Source organism: Coffea eugenioides, chromosome 8 (assembly GCF_003713205.1).
Source record: "Coffea eugenioides isolate CCC68of chromosome 8, Ceug_1.0, whole genome shotgun sequence".
Lineage (NCBI taxonomy): Eukaryota > Viridiplantae > Streptophyta > Magnoliopsida > Gentianales > Rubiaceae > Coffea > Coffea eugenioides.
Window position 1 is genome coordinate 30626603 of NC_040042.1, and position 18837 is coordinate 30645439.

The 18837-nt window shown below is 34.5% G+C and overlaps 2 protein-coding genes across 2 annotated transcripts in view; one reads left to right on the forward strand and one right to left on the reverse strand.

Annotated features, from left to right (window-relative positions):
• LOC113780513 (copal-8-ol diphosphate hydratase, chloroplastic-like) overlaps positions 1–5141 on the reverse strand; it is a 29906-nt gene extending 24765 nt beyond the window's left edge. Inside the window, exons 1-2 of the mRNA XM_027326310.1 lie at positions 5103–5141; positions 4946–4996 (exon numbers count right to left, since the gene is read on the reverse strand). Of these exons, the coding sequence (XP_027182111.1) occupies positions 4946–4996; positions 5103–5141 (90 nt within the window). The remainder of the gene's footprint in view (positions 1–4945; positions 4997–5102) is intronic.
• A 1804-nt stretch (positions 5142–6945) lies between these two features.
• LOC113781593 (MADS-box transcription factor 23-like) lies at positions 6946–18004 on the forward strand. The gene is made up of 8 exons (XM_027327555.1): positions 6946–7127; positions 8592–8670; positions 15838–15899; positions 17160–17259; positions 17382–17423; positions 17502–17585; positions 17708–17862; positions 17955–18004. Exons 1-8 carry the CDS (start codon positions 6946–6948, stop codon positions 17968–17970), a joined length of 720 nt encoding a protein of 239 aa, XP_027183356.1. The 3' UTR covers positions 17971–18004.
• The last annotated feature ends 833 nt before the right edge of the window (positions 18005–18837 follow it).

Sequence of the window (18837 nt, forward strand, 5' to 3'; positions counted from 1 at the left end):
AGACATATGGTTCTTTTAATTTGACAGGTCTAAGTGGGAGTACTAAAGATTTGGGCAGTCTTGGTTCTTCCCAATATATTAGTCAATTATGTTTATACATCTCGTTTCGATCATTGACACCTGGAAATGCAGCTCCAGAAAGCAAGAAATGGGCATGTTACTGTTTCAATTAGTTATTTGTTTTTCGAGTGGTGTAATTAATCTAGGACGGATCGAGCAAAAAGAAGAAGAATCCATCGATGCGGGCAATTTTGCAGCCCATGCTGGCTTTACATCATAATACTATCATATTTTATTGCAAAACGGAACCCACAGCTTGTCACATTAAATATACATCACCGTCTATTCAAATCGCTCCAACTGGAATACTAAGAACTGTCTCTTACTCACGTATTCTAATATTTAGGATTTTCCAAGAGTTGTTATGCTGCTTTATAAGAAATCTATTTACGCACTTTAGGGTCCAAAAATTAAAAATGAAAAAGGACTCTATCTATGTATTTTTATCTTGATCAAGCTTAAAAGTGCGGTAGAAAAGACAGCAGCTTTTAACTTTGTCTTCTTAGTACATGATGCATCAGTTAATATCTAGCAAATACATATGCACATTGTCTCTTTGTTTTGTCTAATCTCTGTTAAATGCATTCTCAATTTCTAAAACGAAATAAAAATGAAAAGGACTGTGTTTTTAACATTTGGAAGTTGGTTCCTGTAACGTGCTTACCCCACAGTCCACACTGGTGGAGTCACATTCACATTCAAGTGAGAGTGGACAACAACCATCCAGCTTAATTTGAAGAACTTTTAAAATTGATTAGGAAAATTTTTAATCTTATCCTATAATTTGTGCCCTTTTGAATTCTCAAAAATTTTCCCTTGACATTAAGCCTAAGGTTCTCAAGTTTATACTATATTATTGTTTAATAGCTTACATTATCATATCGATCGCCTATTTTATATATATATATATACATAAAGGTACTTTCAAAATGAAAGCCAAGCACTATTAATTAGTTGAAGACAAAGAAAGAATTTTAAAACTTTTGGCACATAAAAAAAAAAGAAGGTATAATTTGTTGTTAATTTCACTATAGTTATTTACTAGATAAAAAACTAATTTTTCATATTAATTAGTGTTTATTGTTATTATTCCAAAACTCTTTATAGTTTGGGCAAGATCGATACAATCCATCATCGTGTAGTCATTTATCATACAATAATAAAATCCTTTCCTTCAATTCGCTCATAATTTTTTATGCACCAAAGCACTTCTTCCCGATGCAGGGTAGAAGGAAATAAGAAAAGGATGTAAAATGGCGTTCTTGAAATCGGCCATAATTCAGGCATGTTTTATGGGCACCCCAAGATAACATGTGTATGTGGAAGTGCGCTAGCTAGCTCAAGTAGAAAGAATCCATCGGACATGCCATGCCCCTACAAGAAGAATCTGTTAAGTGCACACTTGAACTGAAAGACCCATGACAATAATGTCTTCTGGAAGACAGATTACAGCTTGCTTGACAAGCGTAATTATATTAAGTACATGCAATCATAATATTGTATATTGTATTTGTTCGTCTTGCAGTACAGGCCGGACAGTGGAGATCGATGTTTTCTTTCGTTCACGACATCAAGAATCTGATCCAAATAACAAAGAGAGTAAGTACGTAGTAATTAAGTTGAGGCTATCCATTTTTAAAGATCACATATCCCAGACTGCGAAAGTGAAACTGACAATTTGATGATTGTGGGTTGTTATTTATTTGGTAAAATAATACTCGATTGTTGCAGCTACCCTCCAATCTTTGGCAGGAAGGGGTTGCCATTTAGGTATGAGTTGAGCGTCTTTAATTTGAATTGAAGGACAGGTTATCGTTTTTTGAACTTACTCTTGCACGCTAACTAGTACTAATTAAGAGTACTTGCCTTTTTTTTCTTCTTCTTCTTCGCATATATAACTAATAGTTTCAAGAATAGTTTTGTGAGTTAATTATCCTGCGTTTAAGTATTAACATGTCAATTGGTAATTAGTAATGACTAAAATTAATTACCACATAACTAACCACCGTACAAAAAGAATATTATCATATTAGAAATATTCTTTACAGAATACATTTCATGGTGAAAAACCAATTTTCATGGAAAATATTTTTTTTTTTAAATAATCATAGTTTTGATTACTTGCTCACACATAGAGTGTGTTTTAAAACTAGTTTTTTTTTGGGCATGTTTCAAAACTAGTTGTTAAAGAAATTTTGCAATTTCATTAAGGTACTATATTGTTGGTTTAAATTGCTATATTTTTACAAATGATATGGTGCCTTAACCAAATTGTATAATTTCTACGTTATTTAGTTGGCAAAGCGTTTCACCTGTAATCAGCGGATCATGAGTTCAAATCATTACGGGGATGAACGGGAACTATTATTGATTCTTTTTAATAAAAAAGTGATAAAAAAAAATCTCCGCATTGCCCAACCACACAAAATATCGTTTTGATTGCGACCCTTTGTTAAGCAGATTAAACAAAAAAAAGAATTGGTGGGATCCGTACCCTATATTTGTTAAACTATTACTAACTAACATTATTTATATTATTCTAGACTTAGCTTATAAGTGTACCAAAAATGATGTGTCCGAATGCTTTCCCTCATGCATGGAATTCGTTGAGGAATAAAGGTAATGCTCTAAAATATTTTCTCCTTCACTTTCCATGCGCCAAATTTGGTTCCTCACTTTGGATTGCCTTTTTCCTCAAATAATTTGTTTCAGATATGAGAGCAAGATCTGTGGTGAAAGGAATAATTCTTGTTAGATGTTCTCCTAAATTTTTATTAAGAAGCTAAAAAAGAACTGCCAGAAAAAAAAAAAAAAATTGAACATTCACTACTGCGTTATCTCTTGGCACCATTCTTGTTCTTCTTTCCCACTAGCTTGGAAGGTTGGCGAGTTTAATGCTCTACTGAAACTATCTAATTGCAGTCGGGCATTCAAGGAACATGCACATAAGAAGAGTCTCTTTGCATAAGAACTATGCATGTGAACATTAATTCTTCATCTTTCTAGATCAGATCCATTCTGTCCCAAAGAACCCAAAAAATAAAAAAAAAAAAAGGAATGAGTGGACGTATAAATTGACTGAAGGAGTAATTGAGAATTTGAATATGTTAATCAGCCAAAAGATGGAAAAACAAGATAATGCTTGAATTTGATACCGTGAATTGGCTCCAAACAACTCCTCCCTCAGCCTTACTTGAATGGAGTGGTTTGGAGAGAAAATTGAGGTATCTTTCACTTGGGAGGTTCAAATGGAGAGAAAAAAAAAACTAAATGAGGTCAAATGATGAGAAGATTAATTAGCTCATGAACTCTTCTCTCCAAATATGGAGAAAAACCCGAAATTGTTCGTACATATTTATAGACGTCTATTTGGTCGAATTACCATCTTCAAATAAGAAGAAGACATGTACGAACTATGTACAAAAAAATTTTCTCGTATTTTCTTTATTTAAAATTTTCAAAAATATTCAAGGAACGCCTTAAAAATACTTATTTCTCTCATTCTGACAAAACAACATATGCCACGTCATTATTGACTGTGGCCCGTCATATATATCATGTCCTAGACATTACCCCAATAGCCAATCATTGATTTTCCAAAATATCTTCCAAAATAGCAGGCAGTGTTTACAGAAATTTGTGTTAATACCTATTGGGAATGGCATGGCATTAACTAATTCGTACCGTTTTTTTTTTTAAATCTTTTTTTAGAGCTTATTTGCATATGATCTGGATTCCGGTGAGAGGTTGGGGCTTAACAAGTATTATGCAAATGAATGTTTTTAAAATGAGTATGGCCCAAAGGCACAAGCAAATGATTTTTTTTTTTTTTCAGTCCAAGAGGACACTCTAAGACCTTAAAAGTGAGAAGAGAGAGAGGGAGAGTTTAAAAATTAAATCAGAGATTTCATAATCACTTGACTAATATTCTTACTAGCAAAGTTGGTAGTTTTTAAATTGGAGAAAGAACTTTTAAATTTTTTTGCCCAAAATTTTATATCGGTTATAACCAAGTTAGCACCAACTAGCTAAATTGGTATTTCTTACTAACCAAGTTGGTTTAAAAAAAAAAAAAAACTAGTGGGAAGTCCCGTACAAACTACAAAGCGTAGGCATTGATACCTGTAGCGTGGTTAAATAACTTGGTATCACATAATTTGCATCACATAATAACCAGAGGTTGTTGGCATGGTCCCCTACTTTCCTTTTCAATGTCTAGTACAAATAGAAGCTAATGGTGTTATTATATGTATCATTTTTCCCTACATTTAATCTTTCAAACAAAGTTGGATTATTCAATCAGGACCATTGTTTTGGTCAGTTGTTTCAACAGAACGAATTTGTATTTTTTATCCTTTATCTTTATTTTTCGTTGTTTCTATCATACTTTATCTTTTCCTTTCGCTGATAATAATGCATATCTTTTTCTTGCCTTTTGATTTCGAAATTGCTTCTTAGCATTAAGTTTATCGATATTGTTTGTTTGATCTATCCTAAATTTCAACCCACAGGCCTTAAATTTAAACATAGAAAATCTAGATATAACATTTGTTTGCTTAACTACCACAACTAAAAACCATTATTTTGATCAATACATTCATCTACAATTTAAAGGGGAAATCAATTTTCCTCGTTACAAACACTAACTTGTATCAAACAATTATCAAGTCTACGAAATTCAATACGAAAATAACATATGGCAATTTCTATCCACACACAACATCTCAGTCACTTAACTATTGAACCAATAAATTGCATCAACTGCAATGTAATTTTCAAAGTGGAACAATCATTCACACACAATTCAAGTGAATCAAGTACAATTGTAATCACATTTAATCAACAAATGACATGCATCAAGTAGGAATATAGAGTTATCATGTACCTTAGCAACAAAATGCAGTCTAAGAGCGAGATCTCTCCATACTTCACCTACCTACAATAGCAAGCACAAAGGTTTATTCATGATTTTGATTGTCGAATAAAGCTATACATCCCATAGACTAGAAAGCAAGAGCAAAATTGAGCATATCTCTACAAACCGAACTCTGATACTGTGCAATGGAGCCATTTGAATCCATAATTTTGTATCTTATTAACAACCATTATTGTAACCTACTTTACAAATTGATGAGCAAATGTTGAAGAAGATGGGAGGTCAAGTTCACCCTAAATGATTCTTCCCCTCTCACACTTTAATGGCCTCATCAATGTGCTTCAGTTACTGATTCAAATAAGTGCCATTTGTTGCAAGAGCTGAATTAATGGTTCTTGAGCTTTAAGAATGAAGAAGACGTCACAATTCAAACATTCATCTTTAGCTTGAGCGCACTAATATTGTCTTAAATGCATTTAATTTGCGTAATCAATTTAGCTGAACATACTTGAGAGGAGTTGATTTCATTTTCTACCAAAGGGGAAAGTAGGTAAACCGTGTGAAATTAGGTAGCAGAAACTTGTGCACTTTGCTTAATTAATGTCGTTACTATTTTACCATTTCCAAAACGCCTCCTACAAACGTCAAATAAAAACCACCCAAGAGTCATACAATAACTTCTTTATATATATATAAAAGAAATTGGAGAAAAAAAATTTTTTTGCGAGAGATTTTATGTCGGGGAGGACCAACTACTTCATGCCTAATAATTGAGTCAAAATCAATGAGAGAATATGTAAATACCGACTTGGTTCCCATTCACGTCCTACCTAAATAATTATGGAACCAAGTGAGATCCATTGACATACATATAGAATGAAGGGGAATCTTTGCATGTCTATAGGAAATTCTCTAATTTTTTTTTTTCACTGACGGAGAGGGTATCCGGGTCACCGGGTAGACCGGACCTGACTAATCCCCCACCGGCCCGGGAGGAGAGGCCCCATCCCCCCGAACACGATAACCACAGGACTCGAACCCTAGCGGGCATTGGATAACAGTTCTTAAGGAGGCTTGCTGTGACCAATCGAGCTGCCCATGAGAGATAGAAAATTCTCTAATTGAGATTGGAGCAAATAGTACTAGACAATGACAAGTAATTAGTCATGACTAACATAAAATTTTTCATATCCTCTCGCAATACTCTTTGCTTCTTGGTGGGCATAATATACATTATGCACTAAAAAAGAAGCCCAAATCCAGCAGCTAATTCCCCAACGTGTCGATGATCTATACGTGGGACAATTTCATTAAAATTCTAAATTCATTTCAACTACTGTTTGAACCTCCGTCCAATCAGACAACACTTTGAGACTCCGAGGTAGCGATTCTAGCAACTCGCTCTGAGTATGTGGTGTGCCTACTCTCCTGTCTCCCGATCCATGTGTCAATCCAGCACAGATCCAACTACCTCGAATATACCAGATTTGGTTGGTCAACGCCGCAAGTCTCCCAAGTGTTTGCCCAAAGCGGCCGAGTGGAGAGGCATCTCATACTCCCGCGAGTGCGACTCGGTGTTAAGGTTAAAAAATTCCTGCAATGGCTATCAGTATTGGCTTGTGGCTTGGATGGAGCCTGATTTCGAGGTACGGTTTTTACCCTAATATTTTCTCCTTTCCATCTAAGGCTACAAATTGCTTCCAAAATAGTTCCTCCAAAAAGGAGTCCTTTTTTGCTCTTTCTCTCAAGTAGTAAGTAAGCCCCTTCTATCAGCACCCTTTTATTCCTTTCATGTCCTCTTTTTTTTTTTTTTTCCCCTTTTTCATTTTTGTCGACTGCTAAAATTGTGCCATTGTTCGATCTTTACCGTGCTGCAAGCTTTCTATTTTTGTTTTTCATTATTACTAATTATTTATCTTTGAAAGTAACTCATTTCGTCAAATCATTTGGAAAGCAGACTGGCAAGGAAAGTTTTACTAGAAATTTAACACCGTAGAAAAGAAGATCAGATGGGGAGAGGAAAGATTGTGATCCGTAGGATCGACAATTCCACAAGTAGGCAAGTCACCTTTTCAAAGAGAAGAAATGGTTTGTTGAAGAAGGCCAAGGAGCTAGCAATTCTTTGTGATGCTGAAGTTGGAGTTATTATCTTCTCTGGCACTGGAAAGCTCTATGATTATGCCAGCACTAGGTTAGTTTGACATATAACCATTGCTCCCATCCTTTGTTGATTTCGCATCTTCTCCTATCATTTTCTCCTCTTTACCATTATCAAGTAAATTTGAAATTATTACAAGTGTCTAGTCATTGAATTTTTTTTCCCCCTTCAGCCGGTTTAATTTAGAAATGGATCTATTTAAGTTTTTATTTAAGATCACCAGAAAATAAAGGTGGGCCTAAAAGATTTTTTTCTTCATCAGAATAGCTGCCTCTGAGTCCTCCTCATCTCCTCATCTCTTGGTGTCTATGCTGTAAGGGAAGTAAAATTTGTCATCTGAAGTACTAAATTGTTAAAAGATGCAAGTCATCGAATTGTGACTAGGTTTGGGAAGATTTTGGGTTTTAAAGAATTCAATGAAATGTATACTAAATGAAAGGTCATGTAGCATGAGAATTCCTTTTTTTTTTTTTTTTTTCTATAAATTCCTATCTTTATTGATGTTCATGCATGTACACTCAAGTGAGGGATGAGAATTCATTTTTTCTTATTCTTAACGTGTCATTTTTGTTGGTCAAGTGTTTGAAAAAAGGTATGGCCATGTTTACAGCCAAATAGTTAATGCTTTGTCAATGCCTTTTCATCTCCTGAGGTTGAAATTGTAGACCCAGGAAAAAAGTTTCTGAAACTCCTTCTATTATCGCTTCTGTTTAATTGAAAGCATTGCTTCAGTGCCATAGATGGTAGGGAGTCGAGATCCCTCTTAATTTCTGCTTCCGATGCTCATCTCCACTATGAAGCCCCTTATCAAGCCTTATTTTTCAAATTATCCTCACACTTGTAGTAATTCACGTGAGTTCATTTAAATCAATTCTTACAACACAAATTGTTCACTATTATTTCGATAGCTTAACTGATTAATTTTCCAGTTTTCATGCTCCAAATTAGCTTGAAACTAAGTATTTATTACCTAGCAGCCATCCTCAATCTTAACAGAGTACTTATGATAAGAATGGGTGAGGGGCAAAAATCAAGGGAAAAAGTAAGAAGGAAAACAGGGCTCCCATTTTAATGACCTGGATCGGACAAATGCTTATCTTTGATAGAAACATGCATGCTTAGAGCCCGAGGGTTTTGTCTGATAATTCCAACCCCTCAAGAATTCAACACTTTCCCGGTTCATGCATGGAACTAAACGGGGAACAAACTAGAAGTTATAGTGATAGACTAATGTTTATTTCTTTGTTTTTTTTTTCTCCTTGTTTGGTAAACTAGATTAGAGTCTTAAAAAAAAAAGGGGAAAAGATTAGAGTCTGAGACGCTAAAATAAGTATTGGAAGAAAAAACTATAAAAAATTCCACATTTTAATTGCCAAATTGGGCTTCTGTATCAGCTCAATTCGTTAGATTTTCTTTTTTTTTTTCCCCCCAATATCCCTCTTTGTTTATGGAACATCTCTATAATTTTTTTCCCTGGTTTTCCTTCATCATCAGCAGCATGAAATCTATAATCGAAAGATACAACAGAATGAAAGAGGAGCACCACAGACTGTTGAATCCTGCTTCTGAGATCAAGGTAACTTTTACCAAACATTCTTCCTTTATGATTAATTCGATAAGTGCATAAATAGTGAAGGTATGAACATAGTATACATTATGCTTAGTTGTTGTAGGCCAATAAACTAATTTGGAAGTCATTAGCTAACAAAGCTATAGCATTTTAGTCTCTAAGTTCTGTGCTTATTGTGATTTATTTGAAGCAGCTGATTGTTCTTTGATAGAATTAATATTAAGGATCTGTTAAAGGACTTGACACTCATTAAAATATACTTCAGATGTTTAATTTTTTAAAATTAAAGTTAATTAGAAAAAATATATAAATACATGAAAGAATAATAATTATGACTAGTATATACATTCACATGGTAGTTAAGTGTGATTTAAATGTACTAGTGAGTGTCTATTTAGAAAAATCCTAATATTAAAATAGTAGCATTTGTTGCCTAATTAATGTTAAAGAGATTTTGTACAAAATAGGCCATCTTCAACTGAAAATGGGAATCTTTTACATTTTTCCGGGTTGTTAACTATTCGTTAATTAACTTAATTTCCATAGATCCATGATTAAAGCTATAAGTGATTTCCAACAATATATCCAGAAATAACTTTTTGTGAAGCAACTTAAAAAAAGTCAATAGCAAAGAGAAGATCCTCTAATCAAAAGTACTATATAACATATCGTGATATTGGTTAGTTGGCCACATAACCACTAAAATATTTCAGTTATGTAGTTTTTTTAGGAAATAACAGTGTAGACAATTTTGCTGCTTATTAAAAGCTTTAAGTGTATATTTACCATGGCTAACAAGATATGGTAAATATTACACATGCACATACTATACGAATTTTTTAATCAAATGACAAAGGCAGATATGAGTTCAGCAAATTACGTGTAGAGCATCGTAGGAAATAAAAAAAATCTGTATGAAAGCCACAAAACTTTAGGTTCATTTACGATGATTCCTAAATGTTACGCTATATCAATATTACTTTTGACTTATATTCTTGTGCATGAGGTATTATATTAATTCAAATTGGTGATATTGGATGCATATATATGGCAAAAGTGCAATATAAACATTTGTTAGTTTTGGGAAACTCTTAAATCACATTTTTATCTCTATAGGAATTGTGTAATTTTGTCATATATTGATGTATTATTTGTGAACTATTATAAAGGAAAAGTTTATTATGTGTTTATATTTTATAATTTTGTTAAAATGTACGAGTACTCTTCAATATTTGAAAAGTTTATGAGAATTTTTTAAGATTGTGGTTAATAAGTATATTTACTAAATAAGACTAAGGCCTTATTTGATAATTCAATTCAGCACTTAAATTTAATAGATTTAGATGTTAATATGTTTAGATAGGTTTGATAACGAAAAATTGAATATCTAAATGAATCAAATGTCACTGAATTCGTAGGTAAAACTTACTCTCAAAAAATGAGCAATAAGTTATTCATTTATCACTTTATGTGATATACACTCAAAATGTATCAGTTTTGGAACTTAACAATTCAATAATTTAATAGATTTACACTTCGAATTTCGGTTTTCAGATTTCAATTTTATCAAACGCACAATTAAGTTATGAGACAATGTATTCCTTCGACACCTTCATAAGATTCATCCCTTTCCCAAGTGACTTTATAACCTCATCTCAACTGGCATGCATTTCTCTATCATATTGCTTAGCCTGGGGTAGCATGCATCTTGCAAAAGTCAGATGCAAGTGTTTACGATATCAAATATAGAGGACAAACGAGCATTTGTTTGTAGTTCACCACGTAATGAGATCATCGGACATTTGGATACTGTCCTGGGGAATTGGATCTTTGACCATTCGGGGTTTGCCCATCAATGAATTAAGGCATGCAAGATTCAGTTCTTGATGCTAATTAGTACGTTTTAAGCTCGGTTTCCACATAGAGGATTAGTTCTTTCTAGGAATATCTAGTTGATACCTGAGGCTCAAGTGTAGGACGAACCTAAAGGCGTTCCTCTTGAAGTGTTTACATGGAGCAAATAGGCCGATAGCGTGGGGCACTCCTTCGCTATTGAAGACCTGAATCTGGGAGGCAGGCACCTCTAAGGAGTTAGCTCCATTTGGATGGGGGAGGTCAATAAGTAAATGGGGTCGTCGAAGCTAGCGACCACCATGACTTTATATACCTAACAGAAATGAGTAGCTTCATCAGTCTTATAGTGACTTTTACTGACAAGTGAACGACACAGAACTGCCAGTTGTCCAAGCAGTTCAATTGACACAGACAACAATCTAATATTCTTAGCTTTTTATCTTTACAAGAAGCCAAGAATGAAAATTCCATGTCCTGTAAAGCCCTAAGAAGAAGACCATGCAAGCCCTTAGTTATAACTAGAGGTGGCAAATCAACCCACTTAACTAAATTTACCTATACCCGCCCATGAATAGATGGGTATGTGTATCTTAAATTTTTGTATATGGGTATAAATGGGTTACCCAATAATACCTATTTATTAAATGAGTATTATTGGGTAACCAATCAAACTCAATTAACCCATTTAGAATTCTCTTCCCCCAAGTCTCTTCTTTTCCCCCACCTTTTTTTTTTCAAATTTTTCATTTTGTCATGATGTTAACTACTTTTGTTTCATTATTATTATTATTATTATTTGTTGGTTTTATCTTATTATTTTATTTTCTCTTAGTTTGTTAACTTGCTCATTTTTCAGCATTACTAATTTATGATAAATTTTAGCCTATTTTCTTATCTTTATAAAATGAAATTTTAAATTTATATATGAAAAAAATGTTAGGGGTTCAAAATTTTTGGATTAAGTTTTTATATTAATTTTTATAGTACTTAGTTCAAATTTTTATATCTTATTATTCAATTATTAAATAATAGGTAATTTTGTGACATAGAGTATAAATGAAAAAAAATTGGTAATTAAGTTTATTGAACATTATAAGTAAATATTTAAAACTAATGATGGGTACAAAGAGTGGTATAAATTGATAACTTAGTTTGCAAAAATGAATTTAAATGAGTTTACAAAAAGTTAAAATAAATGGGTTATAAATGGGTAATTGGGTTACCCAATTCATTTTTTGACTTATCCATTTATACCCTCTAATTAAATGGGTATAAATGAGTTGACTCACTTATACCCATTACCCATTTTACCCAATCCAAACCCGCCCAAGTCACTCATTTTAACACCTCTAGTTATAACCCATAGATTCTGAGTGTTGTTCACAGGACCTAACGTAGAAACACTCTCTCTATGCTAACCGCATTTATGGCATAGAGCAGTAAGTAAAGACGATGGAATATTTGGCTCATCAAGCATGTGATTCTCCAATAGGCTTGGCGAAGTTTGCATGCGGTGAAGCAAACAAGCTGAGGGTTCTGGAGAATGCTGTGAGCTTCTGGATAACAGGTGGAGTATTAATCAGTATATATTAACATATATAGTTGGTTCACCTGTGCAAGAGAATACCTAAATATGATTGATTATCTTTGCATTTGCAGAGGAATGAGCAGAAGCCAGGACTTTTGGTGTTGCCATGCGAGATCAGCTTCAAAAGATAGAGCGAGAGAGAGAGAGAGAGAGAGAGAGAGAGAGAGAGAAAGACTTTCAAGTTCGAACATTAACTCCATTGAAAGATAGTTCGTTCATCAGGAAATTCAACGTTGCCAGATCCCAGATGAGTGACGCCGGAAGAATTTAAATGTAAACCACAACATGGACTAAAGGAATCTCCATATTCACGAGGCCATTATAGAGATAGACAATCCTCAAGGTACGTATGGTGTCGGTAGCACTGACTAATGACTAAACAATGACAGATTATATAGGCAACCCTATGAAACTAGAAAATTAATTAACTTAATGTGATAGTACATGATTAATTAATTCAGCGAATCAAGCTACTTAACTTAAGTGGCAAATGATCTGCTCCAGAAAGTCATTTGTAATTTGAAAGATCATACGATCGAATGAGCCACATTAGGGATATGAAACGGAATGAATTCCAGAATGAGACGACGTGCGCCTGCATTTACACCTCGATCACCTCTCTGGGAAGAAGCATCATGACTTGAGAATCAGATGCAATAAAATTTCAGCTTGAAATTTTTCATTTGATTTTGGTCAATGGAAAATTGGCATAACAAAATACGACCGACGGCAAAGCAAGGAAAAATCGAGATTGGCAGAATGGATAAAATCTCGGTGCAACTCAAATTAAAAAATTTCTAAATTACTTCTGTACATGCATGCAATACACCAAAATACAGATATTTATTTACGTGCGTCAGATCATAAAGTGCACAAACAATTTAAAGATAGAATTGAAACAAAATGTTTCGTGGGCTTTGTGCCTCCGGTCCACTGGGAAAAAAAAAATCTTGAATAATCCAATATGGTTTACATGTTTCCAAAAATTAATCAAAACGCTTTTGATGAACTAACAAAATTGATTATTTATTTATTTTACATCAAATTAATTGGATTTCCAACTATAAAAGTCAAGCAGTTCAGCTTTTACCAGTTAAAATGTCCTGAAAAGATTATTATGACAAACAAGCTCGAGCTATTTTTCGGGCTTGTTTGAATTCTTTTCTTTTTGGTGATATTTTAACTAGAAATAGTAACAATGCTTGAATTTATGCTTAAATTTTAATTTGATGATTTTTCAAGATTATTTTCATCGTTGCAAGTTGCTTGGTGAGATCACAACTATTTGGCCTAAAATGGCAGTGGGACGTATAGATTGCAAGTGATCAGAGAAAACTGGAGTTGAATTTGCCAGAGGTCTAGACACAGAATTAATTGTGCATCGCACAAAACACCAAGATTTTTTTTTTGGAAGGACACAAAACACCTTATGGTTCAAGTGCAGCAGAACTGCTTGTCTCGAAAAGCATTCATAGCATAATGGATACACGACTTGAAAAGAGGGGCTTATACTATAAGGTATATATTCAGATCGACCATCAACGTACCAATCTCAAATTTCTTCTAATTGAAAAAAAAAAAAAATTTTGCTTCTAATTGAAGGTCAGTATTGGATTTTTCCAAATTTTTTACCAAGTAGAAGAGAAGAATTGTTTAAAGTAGAGCTGGTTAGTGACAGAACTAATCTGAAACTTGATTACGTCATGAGGAGCATTTGTATGTATCATGACAATAAACACATTTTACTACTTCTGAGTTCTGATCACCATATGTAAAGAGGAAAGTTGTCCATTCCTCAGCTCTCAGCACTTGACATGAAATTTGAACAAGGTACGTAATCACAGTGTGGATTCTGCATTCTGAGCCAGTATTCAAACCTTCCTCAACATTTTTCAACTGAGCCAAGAATGCACGTACAATATATTCAGTATTTGCCGTAAATCAAGCAAAGTGTAATCATTGCATTAAGGAAATCCAATAATTAGAAAGATTAAGACTCAATTCCAGAATTGGACAGGTACCATCACTCCAAAATCTGAATTAGTTAGCTATGCTGCAGTAAAACCAACTACTGAGACATCGTTTTCCCGTTCTCTAGACAAGCAAACCCTTACCTTTTTTTCACCCATTTCCCAGTTGTTTTCAGTCAAAAGCCAAAATCATTGCTCCAGAAGGTACAGGAAGATATGAATTTATATGCCCACAGCTCATTTTGGTACATTTTGGTAATGTAAGTATAATGTAGACAGCAGGTAGAACCCGTTTGTAAGGGAGAGCCCGAGTTTGGTACGGCAGGTAGAACCGGTTGAACCTATATATGTAAGTAGTCTCCTTTACATTACAGATAGTCGTAAGGGTGACAGCAGGTAGAACCATCATGTATTCCACAAGCATGTTAGGAATGTTCTCTATCAGATGCTGGTCCCAGTAACAGGATTGATCCAACCTCGACCTTTTAACTCAGAGAAAACCAGTCGTCCTCGTGATAATGTTGCTCAGTTTTGTTTTAAGATTGACAATAGATGTGCAGGTGTCCGCAAAGGAAAGAGTGTGAGACTTGCTGCGCTGAATATGGCAATGTTTGTGCACAAGATATGCTAGCATAAGCTGACTTCAAAATCCAGTTTAAGAACTCTAGCATGACTGTGATTGCATCGCTTAGATGCCTAAAAAGTAAAAATCCTCGTCTGCCAGATTCTGAATTCTTAACGCCACATTCAAGATGTTGTATGGCCTAGAAGAAATTCACAACCCAACTTCTTTCCACAGATATGTTCCAGTCAAAGTTGGATCCTTGTACCTGACATATCATCCCTTCAAAAGAGTTTTACTACTTTTAAGCCAACCCCCAAAGGCATTTACTTACGAGATAATGATTAATTCCATTCTGCAGGTCATCCCAAGTCAGAATCAGCTTCCAAATTGGCTCCTTCTCCTCCTCTAAGCCACAGCAGTCAGTTCTGTATTTATGCATACCAACGTCTCCAGTCACACCTCTAAGTTCATGCTATATAACTTGTAGGTTTAGGTAGGCAACTCCTTGTTGAATCTGTTACCAAACTGCAAGTTCCTACTGGCAGTGAGACTAACAAAAAATTATTTATGTACTTACAGTATCTATTGAGGGAAGAAGCTATTCGGTCGTGTGATAAATATCAAGTGCAAGAGCTCCTGCACAATTTCATCTGCGCAAGTGACATTGCCTGTGATATGCTCCAACAAGCATACTTTGTGAATTTCATCTTCCAGTAGAACATCCATTACCCAGATAATTCATCTTAATACAGGGCAGCTAACTGCCATTAATGACATTGATTGGTCATTGTTATGATGATTACATATTTCTGTTTTTTCACAATTTGTCGGAATGGATTAGTATTCTGAAACTAGACAGATCCTAAAGGTGTACTTCGTATTACTCAATAACATTTAATCTAGTGAGTTCTCAATTTTCAAAGAAATGAAACATCTAGATAACTTGCAAAGGACAAAAATGGATCTGCTTGATAACATTTTACAATGCTGAACTATGTCCTGTTGTTGCTGATGAATAATAAGTGCATTTAACTCATAACATGCATTTGCCTTTTGTTTTTTAGATATAATTGTGGTATATATGGCAGTTCGCGTACCTCCCGCTTCGTTGTAAAAGCAAAGGGAACTAAATTTAAAACTATGCCTAGAATTTTTAATCTTAAACCGGGTAAACGCTTCATTTCATTGTTTGACAGTTTTGGCAAAGGGAAGTAGCAAGTTTGAGGCAGCAGCTGCATTACTTGCAAGATACCCACAGGTAAGATTATAGAAGGCAACCTCAAAGGTGGTTTTTACTCCTTGCATGAAATTCATATCCAAGTACATTTATCCATAGAGAGATGTGATAGACAACCAGAACAGGAGGGCACTGAGAGGCTAGAGATATAGGAATACTTGACTGAATTGCAAAATACAGGCAAATTGCTAATACAGCTGTTAAAGAACATAAGGTGTCCAACCCAAGTTGACTTAATTTAATGAGATTGATTGTTTATGAAGTGTAAGTTTATATCCCAATAAACTTTTTTCTCATGCGATCACTTGAAAATTTTCTCGATCTCATAAGTAATGCAAAGTTTACACAAAAAAGCTCTAGGTTTAATCAGTCTGGAATACTTGGCGTTTTTACTTTCTTTGCCTTTCTATCTGTAATATAGTACTCTCTTGACTTCAGACAGAGACCCTAGATGTGTGAGTTATTATTATCACCTTTCTTCTACTGTTATTACACAGGATTGAAATGAAGAACCATGTTTGTTAATTATGACTGTCAATTTTCTGCATTTTTCTTTAAGGAGATATCTGAACCTTAAACCATGGACATAATTGTGGACATGAGCTATGCACTCACTTAGGCTGTTCTATCTAAGTAAACGTGATTCTTTTCAGACAGAAGCAGCATTTCTCTGAAAAAAGGGCTGATAGGTGATAATCTTATGTACTCAATTAGAGATTGCATAAACTGTAGGTCATGATTACATTCTAGATGTCCTAATCTAATGTGAACCAACTTGATGAAAGCTTGCTGATCTTTCCTTGCACGAATTTCTTTAAAGGAATGCTTCTTTAGACAGATAATATATTTCTAGTGAATATCATCTATATTTATCATTTGGGACAGGACAAAATTTTTGGCTGCCAGTCAGGAGAGGCATTAAACATTTTATAAGGTAGGACAAAGAAAATGAAAGGCTGCTTTGATGGCAATTTATTGAGGAAAAAAATCTATTCAAGAAAGTCAAAGTTCTGATTCAGAAATGAAATATCTGACTTCAAAATCAACTTTTTTTCCATAAAGGATCACACCTGCCTGTTATTTATTTCTTTCTTAACTTTTTCAGTTGAGATGCATCACTACAGAGATGATTATTTATGTTCTCAATCTGGAGATAAGAGATATGTAGAGGAAATGGTAGAAAATGTACCATTACGGTTCTTATATGCTTTTTAAAAGGGTATTGAGGCTGTCTAGGTAAGAACAAAACAAATACCTTATGTAGTGTCCATGTAAGAGCAGGAAGCTTCTAGGAGAAGAATTATTTGGGTTGAGCGTCAATGATCTAGTACAGCTCGAGAATCAACTGGAGGTCAGTTTGAAAGGAGTCCGCGTAAAAAAGGTAGATCCTTTCATCTTCTAAGACAATTCTTTGCAATATCCAATAATTCCAGATCAAGTATATCAATGATCCTGGAGAATACCTAATCTACTATCACCCTGACCATAGCTTAATTTCTTCAGGAGCAGGTTCTAACTGATGAAATCAAGCAATTACATCGGAAGGTTGTGAGCAATTAGTGCTATTTTATAGTTTCTTAAGCTAAAACATGTGTTGATAGTACTTTGCTATCTCCATTGCAGGGGAATCATCTTCATGAAGAAAATATTGAGTTGTACAACAAGGTTAACCTCATTCATCAAGAGAACATACAACTGCAGAAGAAGGTAACTTTAGATAAGCCCAAACAAATGAAAGGAAAGAGAGAGCAAGAGAGAATGCTGGCTTTTCATCTGTCCACTGAGAAATATCTCTTAGCCGGCTGACCATAAATGAGTTTTGGATCCAGGTTCAAGAACAAGAGAACATAAATAAATCACACGGGAGCATATGTACAACAAATGTGACCAGCAACATGAATGAGTTACATGTACCAATGAATCTCCAGCTAAGCCAGCCGCATGCACAGAAGAATGAAGCACCGAAAAATCCCATGAAGCTTGGGTAATTTTTTCCTCACAAGATTTATGTGCTATTAAGGTGATTTTCCTATATCCATTTAAATTATTTTTAATAATACATGTGACCTATAACAGGCTGGAGCTGTACTAGGGAGCAAAGAGTGATGAAGACTATCACTCCTAGTGACTGACATTTGTGATGAATGATGAATTACATTACGCATGATAGCCCTGAGTTTCAGGTTTCATTCCAATCTGTGGGACAGACTTCAAGTTGTTGTAAATCTAGTTACAGTGCAAAACACATGGATTTTAAGTAAGCATTGAAATAAGATCTTGAAGGATGTCCGAGGTTTGCTGTAACTAAACATTTTGATTATTAATGCTTGTAAGTTGTGGTACCTGCGGTAGGTCATGTAAGTGATTTTTTTTTTCTTGGTTGGTATTGTCAAGAGTAAAAGTTGTACCAAACTCAAAATTAACAGCGTTGTGAAATGTTTCTGTGGCTATGATTAATCCTGTAAATGCTAGACCTGGAGACAGTTTTACAGGGTGACAATGAGTTTCTGTACTTTAGAAACCCCGTGTTACGATTCCAGCTTCGGATCTATTTCATTTGCAGGAAGGATTGAACAAAAAAATTAACTTCACCGAAAATGATGAATGGCAAAGATGTCTCTAGACAAGCTTCCAGTCTCAATGCTCTTGTACAGCTAACATGGATTTGCACAGTCACCAAGTTTGAGGTCACTCACAAGAATAACCAAAAAGAAGGCATCTATGAAACTAGAGGAACACAATATCTTTTTTGACAGGTGATACCAAAGCACCAGGAGATTCTACTAGAAAGGCATTCTGCAAGCTGCCTAAATGATCTGTTTCACAGTAAAAGAAGTATTCAGTGACTTCATCAGGTCCTGCAATTGAAAACAACATGTCTAGCAAGAAATTACAATTGCCTCGCACCTCCAAAGCTCAAGAAAAGGGTTCTGGAGTCAAGGCTACCTTTTCTAAATCA

Bases quoted from the DNA above. Each gene is read 5' to 3' on its own strand.
- LOC113781593 (XM_027327555.1), top strand. From the start codon at position 6,946: ATGGGGAGAGGAAAGATTGTGATCCGTAGGATCGACAATTCCACAAGT. The intron at 7,128-8,591 runs GTTAGTTTGACA...CATCATCAGCAG, and splicing joins TATGATTATGCCAGCACTAG to CATGAAATCTATAATCGAAA. The intron at 15,900-17,159 runs GTAAGATTATAG...ATGTAAGAGCAG, and splicing joins TACTTGCAAGATACCCACAG to GAAGCTTCTAGGAGAAGAAT.